The following is an 11,924-nucleotide window of genomic DNA, read 5'->3' as shown; positions in this document are numbered from 1 at the left end:
GCTTTCCTGCTTTATTATCCCTGTCTCTGGGACCTTTGCCATCAGCACACGCACTTGCTCTGGTATCTAACCCCCTTCCTTGGAAGACTTTCTTGATCCTATGTCCCCTTCCCAGGTACCACCCCAATGTCTCTGCTCCCTTTCACAGCCTAACTTCTGAAGACAGCTGTCTTCCCTTTCTCCCCCCGACCCACCCCGTTCTATCGAGCATGCTCCCCGCCCCCCATCCACTCCCCACATCTTCCTGGAACAACTCTCTGGAAGTCAGGACTTTATGGAACACAATTTGAAAACTATTCAACTAGTCTAACTTACACGAATGAGTGAACTGAGACCCAAGGGGGATATTAACCTGCTGAAGGTCACAAAGCTTGTTAATGGCAGACAGGGCTAGATTCCAGGTCATTGATTCCAAGTCTTGGATTCTTTCCACTACACAACAGTAGTTTTCAAAATCTGCTCCACAGAGGGGCACTAGGGGTTCCCACAAGAGTCAAGAGTGAAGGGTAGCAGGCAGTGTTCCAGGGACCAATCAGTTCAGCCAGAACATGGGGCTATATTCGTTCTCATTATTTGATTTCGTTTGAAGAGCTCAGCAACTAAAAGCAGTACTCAACTGTCATTATCTGAAGTCCTTGGTGAGTGAAGAGAATAACCACAATAAAATAAATAAATAAATAACCCTATACGGCAGTTCTACTCTGTCCTACAGGGCTGCTATGAGTCGGAATCAACTCGAAGGCAATGAGTTTGGTTTTTTTTTTTTTGGTTTACTATGAATTGAAGGAGCCCTGGTGGCTCAGTGGTCAAAGCATACAACTGCTAACCAAAAGGTCAGTGGTTCAAACCCACCAGCCACTCCGTAGGAGAAAGATGTGGCAGTCTGCTTCCATAAAGATTTACAGCCTTGGAAACCCTGTGGGGCACTTCTACCTACACGGCTGACAGCAATGAGTTTGAATTTTTTTTTTTTTTAATTATGAATTGCTATGTATCCCTGCTAGGTTCTGTTGAAGGGCTTTACATAAACTCAGTGAATCCCGACAACAACCCTAGGAGGTAGGTGCTTTCCCTCTAGCATATTGCCATTTTCTACAAACACAGCTCTTCCATGACTTGAAAGTAATGCAGCTGGTGGGAAAGCCAGGATTCAAACCCAGGCAGTTTGACTCTAGGGCCCTTGCTTTTAACCATCACACCAAATCCTTCACTGGCCTGGTTCAAAGATAGGAAGGACAGTTAATAGCATACTCAATGGGGAGAAACTAGATGCTTTCCCGCTGAGATGGAGAACAAGACAAGGATATCCCCTCATACCACTCCTGCTCAACTTTATACTGGAAGTCCAAGCTAATGCCGTTAGACAAGAAAAGGAAATCAAAGGTATACAGAGTGGCAAGGAAGAAATAAGACCGTCTGCAGATGATACGATTGTCTATGCAGAAAATCCCCAAGAATTGACAGAAGACTCCTGGCACTAACAAGCAATTATAGCAAGGTCACAGGATACAGGGTTAATTTACAAAAGTCAATTGCGTTCTTATATACCAGCAACGAGAAATTGAAATTTGGAATTAAAAACATTCAAAGCACACCTCTGGCTGTTTTCTCCCTGCCTCACCACCATTGTTATAAAAACCCGCTGCCCAGGCAGTTGTTCAAGTCAATCTGCGGAGTCATCTAGCTCCCTTTCCCCCACCTCCTTTACACAGATCACCTACAAAATCCCTGTCAGTTCTACATCCAAAACATGTCTCAGGTGCATCCATCTCTCCACCTCCACTGCCATCCCCCTGGTCCAAGCCCCTGATGTCACCTGCCTGGGCTATGGCCATAGTCAGCTCAGTCTCCCTGCTGCCTCTCAACTAGCCTCCAGGCAGCAGACCTGTTTCTAAAATAAACATCATATCATGCCACTCCCTTTCTTAAAGGCCCAGTGGTTTTTCCTCACTCCCTACCACTGCCAACAGGGCCCTTCATGCCAGTGACCTGCCTTCCTCCCCAGCTCATTCCCTGCCGCTCTCCCCCTTTGTGGTGCTCCAGCCCAAAGGCAGCCATTTTGTTCTTCCTGGAGCAGCTGATTCCTGCTGCAGCATCTTCGTGCCTGCTAGTCCCTCTGACTAGAAAGCTGTTCTTCTACCTCTTCAAATGGCTGGTTCCTTCTCGTTACTCGGGTCTCAGCTCAAACCCCACCTAGAAGAGCTTCTCCCCACCCCCAGCCATCTAGCACATTATACATTTTATTTTCTTTACAGTATTCGCCAAAATCACAACCACTTATTTACTTATATAGTGTCAGCTTAGTGGGGGCAAGAACCTGGTCTGCCTGGTTCACGCTGTAGCTCTAACACCTAAGACAGTGCCTGGGACACAGCAGGTCCTCGCTATTTGTTGAGTGAATGTTTTTGTAGAGGGAAGTGTCTAAGGTAATTATTAAAGTGCAATTAAGTGCAGAACAGTACAGGTGGTACGACTCCTCCTACTTGGATAACACGAGCTTGCACAGGCATACAACGCCTCGCAGAAACTCACAGGAATTGCTAACAGTGCGTCTGAAGTGTGGAAAGGGACTTTCACATCTTGTATTAAGCCATTCTGTATCATGAGAAATTCTTTACCATGAAGATGGAATACTTTGTAATTAACAATAATTTACTCAGAAAAATTAATCAACTCATTATTTTATCTATACAATTAAACTTTTTTCAAATTTGGTTCAGTGGTAGAACTCTCGCCTTCCATGTGCAAGACCTGGGTTCAATTCCCGGCCAATGCATGTCATATGCTGCCACGACCCATCTGTCAGTGGAGGCTTGCATGTTGCTGTGATGAACAGATTTCGACAGAGCTTCCAGACTAAGACAGACTAGGAAGAAAAGCCTGGTGATCTACTTCTGATAATGTGCCAATGATAATGGGGGATGGCACAGGACCAGGCAGCATTTCGTTCCATTGTACATAGAGTGATCATGAGCTAAGGTTGAACTGATGGCAGCTAGCAATAACAACTCTTTGACCCAGGGTTAGCACATCCCAACGGTTATGAGCTTAGGAGTTCAGCTGTTTTTTGAGATGTTAGACATGTAGGCGGGAGGCAGACAACATGGTAAAGACCCCTGAGGATGAATCACAGATTTCATGCCACATCACTATTTGTTGCCCGGGGGTATCGGTGCTCACCACGGATGATGTGGAGTCCAGGAGGCTCACCACCTTCATCTCAATGTTGTCCTTGCCAAAGCTCTTGAGCAGTTTCATAACCTCACTCACTGTCAGCCACTTACAATCCACGTCTTGAATAGAAACAATATAATCTCCTTCCTTGGCTCCTGCCAGCTACGAAAGTATTGTTTAAACAAAGGTCAGCATTTATTCATATCCCTGAATCAGACAGTTTCTAAATCCACTGACAAAAACGGTATTTGCGTAAGTTTGCATCAAGAAAGCAAAAATTTGAAGTTTTCTCTTTGGGCACGTAACATCAGTAAAGCCTTTTATATAGAGTCAGAGTGAAACTAACCTGCTTCAGAAGCACCCTACTTCAATCACCCAGATATGTATGTTTGGGGTGCTTTCTTTGTATCTTGCCAGTTTGACTCCCTGCCAAGATGTTGATGAGTTTTGTTCCAAATCTAGAATGGTACACACTTACTGCAGCTGAGCAATAAGGATCCAGGAAGTGAACTTGAACTGGAGAGTTTCCTCTCAAGGTGAACCCCAAATCCCCTTCTTCTGCAGTGAAATGAATGCTTCGAGGCGGCGTCCATCTCTTGTTAGCCGAAAACACAGATAGGGGGCCCTTTGGAATAGAGCATCATTAGTTGTAGGATTTGAAAGCTGAATCAGACATGTTGCCTGTTGTCCTTGAAGGTTTCATCAGCCCCGTTCAGAGACTAATGATACCATCTGGGATAATAAGCCCTACAGCACTCATGCAAGAACATTAACAGCCATTTTCCCTTTACACACCTGCAAAATGCAACGAAGGCACTGGGTTTAAAATGCAAAAGCTATCCCCTTAGGTCATTATGAGCTAAGTGTTTAACATACCAGCTTCTGGAAGAAGTCTGTTACTGTCACCTTGGAGAACTGCAGTGGTATAATTCCAACTTCTTGCTCAGTTTTAGCTAGAAAAGAAGATTAAAAGCGAAAAACTAAATGCTTCTGTAACTGAAAAGTTATCCTTGAACTCAGGGCTACAGTCTTCTCTTAGAGGGGAAGAGAAAGCAAAATTGCTTCCTAGTCACTGTCTTTCCTCTTGATTTAGACAAATGGTACAGAAGACGGAACACTGGTCAATCGCCTGGCCCGGCGTGAACTGTGCCTTCCATCTGGGCACCTCCTATGTGCCATACCCTGTTCTGGAACTGGGACAGAGTAGTGACAAATTCGCTGCCTTCCAGGAGCTTATATCCCAGTAGAATTCCTTTGGTGCTCCATAAAATCCTACTGAAAACTAACCAGATTTCAGATGTGGCTGTTATGGAACTTCTACGCCTTTCAGTACAAGTCCTGGGCACAACGGTCCTCCTAACGTGTGATGTGAGGACTTCCCCGTGAGAAGTGGTTTTGCAAACCATGTCCATTGACAGCTTCAAGTCTCTACCAGCATATTCATGCAGTCTCTGGTCCAACCCACACCATAAAGCTAGTTAGCTGCTAGCAAAAGACCCCAGAGCAGGCTAATTATACACGCACAACAAGCATAAAAAGAAAATCAAGGTAGAACACACTCATCTAACTCACAGGCTGAGTCTGTGGCTTCTTACAAGCTGCTTGGCACAGCACTGAGATCAGGCAGGCTGCTCGTCCGCTGCAAGGGTAGCACCACCCTCACCGACAGCCTGGCCAGAGCTGTGTCCCCCCATACCCTCCTGGCCACAGAGCACACTGGGGCCAAGGAGTTGGCTACAGTGCCCGTGGGGAAAAGCCCCAGCACCATTCCTGCTCCCACTACTTACCAGGCTGGTCACCCAGGGCAACTACTTTAATCTCCCTAAGCCTTTATTTCCTCCTCTTTAAAAGGAGGAGGATACTACCATCTCCCTCACAGAGTTGGAGGGAAGGCTGAATGAGATTCTGTATCCATGGGGTGCTTAGTGTCATGCCTGACAGACCCCAAATCCTCAACAAATCATAGTGAACAGTAGTACAGAGCAAGCCCAGGATTCTACCCTGAGCAGGACTTTGTCTTTAAGAAGCTGGTCTATAAAAATCAGGGTGGAGTCCTAGAGGCTGAGGCCAGAGGTGTAAGAAGCGGGCGGGGAGGCATGCACAAAGGTAGTTCCCTCAACTGGACTATCCTTCACCACCTACCCTAACTTCTTCTGGAAAGATCCTTGTGATTCCTCACTGCAAAGTCATCTCTGGGGGAGGCCTTCCACTCCCCCTTCCTGGGCAGAGCTGACCACCACCTTGCCAAGGTCAGCAACAGCTGTCTAGTTCCTGTTGGTATTCCTGAACCCAGGATAGTGCTCAGCACTTGGAGCTGTTAGAGAATGATGGTGGTGATAAGACAGAAAAGAACAAGACTCGGAGAGGAAACAATGGTGCATTTGGTTTTAAAAACTAAAGTTAGAGGTAAAAGATAGATAGCTAAGTGCAGCTTCCCAGAAAGCAGCTGGAAATGTGGGTGGGTGTGGAGTCTGGCAAAGACACCAAGGTTAGGAGTCTTCTGGCTAGAGGTGATGGCTGAAACCCCATAGGAGGTCATGAGGCTTTAAGGAAGAGAGTCTAGAGAAAGAAAACAGGTAGAATAGACCCTTAGAGAATGCCAGGAGGGGTGGCTAGGATAGAGCAAGAACAGCCAGCAAAGCGGATGGAGAGAGGGCTCAGGAAGGTGGGAACAGAACCAAGATGGTAGTGTGTCCTGGACACCAAGGGTGGAGTGTGGAGGGCGAGAGGGCAGTCTGCAGCATCAGATGGTACAAAGTGGGTGATGAAGACAACGACCATAAAGATAGCCAGGATTTGGGAATTAGACGAAAACTCCAAAGCAAGAGCAGCAACTCGCTCACTCACTTCTGCAGCTCTCCTGGTGCCCAGGACACAGAGAGTTTCCCAACCCCCTACAGGATGAGCAAATAAAGGCTGTGTTTACCCAGAGCACGCCGACTCTTACACAGGCCACACTCTATACATAACACAGGCGTCCACACACCAGACAATCAGCCTCAGTCACTTACAAACAACATCAGGAGCATCGATTAAGGTCAGCAGATCATCGTCCTCTTGGTGCTGGGAATACTTGAGCCGAGAGCGCTGATGCGCCACGGAAAGCACCTCCTGGAGCACCTCAATGTTGCGGAGCTTCGTGCCCAGGCTGGCCTCCCTCACGGACTCCTCATGGTGGACAATGGCTTTGCGCAGATGCGATTTCCCTGCCAAGTGACATGTTTCCTCAATTGCAAATGTGAACATATCGAGAAGTGCCCAAGGATCTGCCCAAGAATGTGAACATTCTCTTTTCTGAGGATCTGTCCGGACTGCTTAAGCCTCTCTTCAGTGAATGTGTAATATGCTTACTTGTGTCTGTGAGATTTTCCCTCATTCACTCGATAAACATTTACCCAGTGTTCTAGGCAAGAGAGATAAAGCAATGAACAAAAAACAGCCCCCTCAACCCCTTTCCACCATCTTGGAGCCTGTGGAGGCCTCCTGGGAACAGAACTTCTAAACCAGCAAATATCTGGAAGGCTGTGGTCCAAGGCTGTTTTTGCTGGATATAAACAGGATATCCGGAACCAGAGGGAGAACACATGTCTCCTCAAAATTTAAGGTGTTTATGCCTGAGATGAAACTGAATTCTATTAGGCAAGAGATGTGCTTATGTGTACAAAGCAAAGAAGAACACAATGATTCCTGGTGGCAAACCTAACCAAACCAGAGTAATTGAGGAAGGGTAACTGGCGCCCATGGAAAGAGTGGCACAGTTCCTGCCGAATTTCAAAGCAGCCTTTAGCCTGAGACCAGAAGAACTAGATGGTGCCCAGCTACAACTGATGACTGCCCTGACAGGGAACACAACAGAGAACCCCTGAGGGAGCAGGAGAGCAGTGGGATGCAGACCCCAAATTCTCATAAGACCAGACTTAATGGTCTGACTGAGACTGGAAGGACCCTGGAGATCACGGTCCCCAGATCTTGTTAGCCCAAGACAGGAACCATTCCCAAAGCCAACTCTTCAGACAAGGATTGGACTGGACTGTGTGATAGAAAATGATACTGATGAAGAATGAGCTTCTTGGATCAAGTAGACACATGAGACTATGTGGGCAGCTCCTGTCTGGAGGGGAGATGAGAGGGCAGAGGGGGTCAGAAGCTGGCCGAATGGACACAAAAAGAGAGTGGAGGGAAGGAGTGTGCTGTCTCATTAAGGGTGGAGCAATCAGGAGTATATAGCAAGGTGTTTATAAATTTTTGTATGAGACTGACTTGATTTGTAAACTTTCACTTAAAGCACAATAATAAAAAAAAAATTCCAAAGCAGCCTTCCTGCTAAGGCCATTAGACACAGGATCCATGTGATGCTGTACACCTCAAGGATTTAAACTTACTGAAAATAAATAAAATTGTGGATTTGTTTAATAAAAAAAAAAAAAGATTCCCTGCATTCATGGAGCTCACAGGCTGGTGGGTGAAGATAGATAATTAACAGACAACGAGATACGTAATGGATGACGTGGCAATAAGGTCATAGAGAAAAGCCAGGCAGAGCAGGCAGATGTGGTAAGAGAAGACCAGGGGTGGGAAGCTGCTAGCCTCTAGTATGTGACCAGGGCAGGCCTCTGATAAGGTAACTTTAGAGCAGAGCCTTGAAGGAAGTGGGGAAGCAGCCACAAGGATATCTGACAGATGAGTGGTCCTGAAAGAAAGGACAGGAAGTACAAAGGCCCCGGGGCAGGAGCAGGTGTTCAAGAGCTGGGAGCTGGGTGTGGCTGAAGGGAGTGATGGCAAGAGAGAAGGAGGCCATGAGGTCAGAGAGGAACAGGGGTCAGGGCATACTTAACCTTACAAGAGTAGGATGAGGACTCTCGCTCCTACTCTGTGTGAGATGGGAGCCCATTAGGGAATGAGCAGAGAACTGATGCGATTTGGCCCATGTGAACAGATGGTGAAGCAGCACAGAGGAAAGCAGGGAGACCTGCAATGAGGCCCCTGCAAAAAGCTGGCAAGTTGCATAACCTCTCTGTGCCTCCGTTTCCTCAACTATAAAATGGGACCATACTAGACCTCTCTGACAGTGCTATTGTGAGGGTTGAGTTAGTCAATGTTTGCTAAGTAAGTATGGCCTGGACCAGGTGGTTGGATTCAGGATATGTTTTTTAGGTACAGCCAATGGGATTTGCTAATCAAATGGAGGGTGAGAAAGAAGGACAGGGAGGATGGTGACGCCTATGTGTCTGGCCTAAGCTCCTGCCATCAGTGAGGTAGGGAAATGGTGTGTGTTTTGGAGGGTGGGCAGGATTTGGTGGTAGAAGAATTCAGGTTTTGATATGGAAAGAGATATTCACTTTGAGACATGGCAGACAGCAACTATGATAATTCATAACTGACATGGCAGAGAGCAACTACGATAATTCATAACTGGTTCTTAGGTGCTCTTGGTGATGAAGCTGTGGATAAGAAAATGAACACATGTGTCCTTCCAAGGGTCATCCTGTGGACCATTAGGGTGTTAGGAGGTGGCCAAAGCTCTGGCTACCCTGCAGGATGCCTGGTCCTTGTGGAACCCGGGAGAACATGGCTCCGGAGGCCCTTCAAGGCTACAGAATGTGCCTCACAGTCACTGAATCCAGGGTGACCTCGATAACACTGATCTCCCTCGGGGAGCATGGAGATCTGGATGCCCTCATCTTTCGAGAGCCAGCCCTGGCACAGGTTCCGGGGTTGATACACACCCAGCTGTCTGCGCTGGTGTCCATTTTTCAGTGTGGCCAAGGGTGTCAGTCCCTCGGGCATATGGTCATAGAGCTGGGACAGGCACTTCTCCTGGTGGTCCTCATCTGCGCCAGGCTTCACTGCAACAGAAACCACCAGTTAAGTCCTCTCTCATAGACATGGCTATGGGTTCCTTTCCTCTGGTTCAAGTGCCAGTTTTACAAGACATTTCGGTAAATGGGTCTACTTTCCACCACTGGACACACCCTAGACAATCCTACCCATAAGCCTTTAACCAGGGGCTTTTCAGGGCCAGGCGCACTCTAGTGGTTCATGATTTGGTACTGAGTCTCCACATTCTAGCTTTTCCAAGTCCCCCACCTCATGAAACCTTCAGCATAGACCTGATCCTGCTGCTGCCCTGCATGAAAGCCTATGGTGGCCTCCACACCCGTAACAAAGGACCCTTCCCAGCCCCAGCGTCATCCTCCTGGGCCTGCATCTCACTCTCTAACCTCACCAACACTCCTTTGCTCAGTTTCCTCTGCTTTTAGCTTTCCTTTACCTCCTTGTTCAGATGGAAAAACCCTACTCAGAGTTCAAAGTCACTGCCTCTGAGATATGGATCACGTCCACATGACATATCCATGACCACCAGCTACAACCAACTGCTGCCTCATTCTGTCTCTACAGCCATTACCGAGGCACTATATTTTCATTTACCTGTCTTGTCCCCCTTACTAACCATAGAATAATACTAGTAGTAGCAGCTAACACTTTCAGAGAGCCTACTATGTACTAGGCACTACTTAGCTTTGCATATAGACACTAATTTAGTTATTCCCATCAGCTCTGAGGTAAGTTCTCATTTTACAGATGAGAAAACTGAGGTACAGAGAAGCTAAGTAACTTGCCCAAGATCATACAGCTAATACATGGCAAAGCTGAGATTTGAACCCAGGCTGTCTGGCTCCCGAGTCTATCCTTTTACTTACTCTGTGGGGTTCCCTTCATTAATACTAATTATAACACAAATCTCACCCATCCTCTAGATCAGGGCCAAGATTAGTGTGAGGCAAGTGAGGCATTTGCCTCAGGCTCAAAATTTAAGGAGGTGCCAAAAGCTCAGTAGTCAAGCAAGATACATTATATTTTAGTGCTATTTTTAAAATATCAAAATTAATACAGCTGGTAATAGGGAGCCCTAGGTTGAGAAGGGAGAATGATGACATGTTGTGGGGTTGTTAACTAATGTCACAGAACAATGTGTGTACTAACTATATGATGAGAAACTAGTTTGTTCTGTAAACCTTCATCTAGAAGTACAATTAAAAAAAATTAATGCAAAAAAAATCCACGAAGAGCAGAATACCAAAATATCTTTTTTGCCTTGGGCTCCAACATGGCTCGGCACAGCACTGTTACTGATTACTGGCTTTATTTAGAAGTTTGATCAGGATAGGTTTTTTTGCATTAATTTTTATTTTTTAAATATTACATTACAATGTTATTTATTTATACAAATTCATAGACAGAAAGTAGATCAGGGGTTACCAGAGGCTGGGGGATGGAGTAGTGGGGAGTTACCACTTACTGGGTACAGAGTTTCTGTTTGGTGTGATGGAAAAGTTTTAGAAATAGTGGAGATGGTTGTACAACACTGGAAATGTAGTTAATGCCATTGAACTATATACTTAAAAATGATTAAAAGGGCAAATTTTATGCTATATTTTACCCCATTAAAAAAAAAAAGTTACCTTCATTATTGAGATTTTCAGCATTCCCTTAAATTCTGAGCCTAAGGCAAGTGCCTCACCCTAGTCCTGACCTATTCGAAGTTACAGGTGAAAAGTCACCCCCATGAAGCTGTCTGCTATACCCCAGGCAGAGTTAAAGCTATCCCCTCTTCTCCCATGGCAAGACTTTATAATCCCAAATCCAGAGGCACTTCAAAAGAAAGGCCTGGAGATCTACTTCTGAAATATTAGCCATTAAAAACCCAATGCCCTGACCAGACCTAATGGTCTGACAGAGACTGGAGGAACCCCCAAAACTAGGGCCCCCCAGACACTCTGTTAACCCAGAAATGAAGCCATTCCTGAAGCCCAGTCTTCAGACGAAAGTTAGACTGGACGTAATACTCGGACGGAATGTGCTTCTTAGTTCAATCAGATACATGAGACCAAATGAGCAGCTCCTGCTGGGAGGTAGGATAAGAAGGAAGGAAGGGACAGGAACTGGTTGAACGGACACAAGAATCCCAGGGTGCAAAGGGGAAGTGCGCTGTCACGTTGTAGGGATTGCAACTAGGGTCACAAAACAGTATGTGTATAAATTTTTGTATGAGAAATTAACTTGAGCTGTAAACTTTCACCTAAAACACAATAAAAAATTAAAAAAAAAAGAAAGCCCAATGCCCAATGAAGCACATTTCTACTCTGACACACATGGGTCTCCATGACTTGGAATTGACTCGGCGGCAAGCACCACTCATCCCACCCTAGCGGGTATGACAGTTGCCTGGGTCAATATGTAATCCCATCCTCTACCCTCAGGCTATGAGCATCTCCAAGGCAGACCGACAGTTCTCTCAGCTCAGAAACCCCCAGAGACAGCCAAACCACAACCCTGACCAAGCCCCAGACCCCCGTGTCCCCGCTTCTCACACTGATGGTCGATGAGGAGGATGGCGGCAAAGTAGTGAGCCAGGGCCCCATAGTGGTGGGCCTTCACGCAGGCCAAGCTGGCCCAGGAGTAGGGGATGTTCTCCTTCACCGGTGCCTGGCTCATGGCTGCATGCAGCTGCTGGTAGACCTCCCCCACCTGAAATAGAGGGGACATTGGGAGGGGGAGCCTGGCCCAGGGGTCCTTGTGCCCCCAGACCTGTAGTAAAAGAGCCCTTTCTTTCCTGCAGCAGCCCTTGCCAGAAGGCTGCTCCAGAATCTGGGAGCAACTCCAAGGGCTCCCCATGCTGTCAGTGCCAGAGTTAACAGGGGACTCAGGCAGCTGTCATTATGCTGGTTTTAGGCTAAGCTGCAGACGGA

The 11,924-nt window shown here is 46.6% G+C and overlaps 1 protein-coding gene and 1 pseudogene across 1 annotated transcript in view; one reads left to right on the top strand and one right to left on the bottom strand.

The window, feature by feature from the left end:
• The window catches only part of RHPN2 (rhophilin Rho GTPase binding protein 2), a 59,011-nt gene that overhangs the window by 5,959 nt on the left and 41,128 nt on the right, over positions 1-11,924 (bottom strand). The window contains exons 9-14 of the mRNA XM_010596115.3: positions 11,547-11,703; positions 8,901-9,020; positions 6,186-6,380; positions 4,051-4,127; positions 3,653-3,799; positions 3,181-3,336 (exon numbers count right to left, since the gene is read on the bottom strand). Coding sequence (XP_010594417.2) covers positions 3,181-3,336; positions 3,653-3,799; positions 4,051-4,127; positions 6,186-6,380; positions 8,901-9,020; positions 11,547-11,703 — 852 coding nt within the window. The remainder of the gene's footprint in view (positions 1-3,180; positions 3,337-3,652; positions 3,800-4,050; positions 4,128-6,185; positions 6,381-8,900; positions 9,021-11,546; positions 11,704-11,924) is intronic.
• LOC104846464 (large ribosomal subunit protein eL33-like) lies at positions 6,518-8,906 on the top strand (annotated as a pseudogene).

The sequence above is a fragment of the Loxodonta africana genome, chromosome 21 (assembly GCF_030014295.1).
Source record: "Loxodonta africana isolate mLoxAfr1 chromosome 21, mLoxAfr1.hap2, whole genome shotgun sequence".
In the NCBI taxonomy this organism is placed as follows: domain Eukaryota; kingdom Metazoa; phylum Chordata; class Mammalia; order Proboscidea; family Elephantidae; genus Loxodonta; species Loxodonta africana.
Note: the sequence above shows the minus strand (reverse complement) of the source record. Positions and strands in the feature narration are given on the sequence as shown.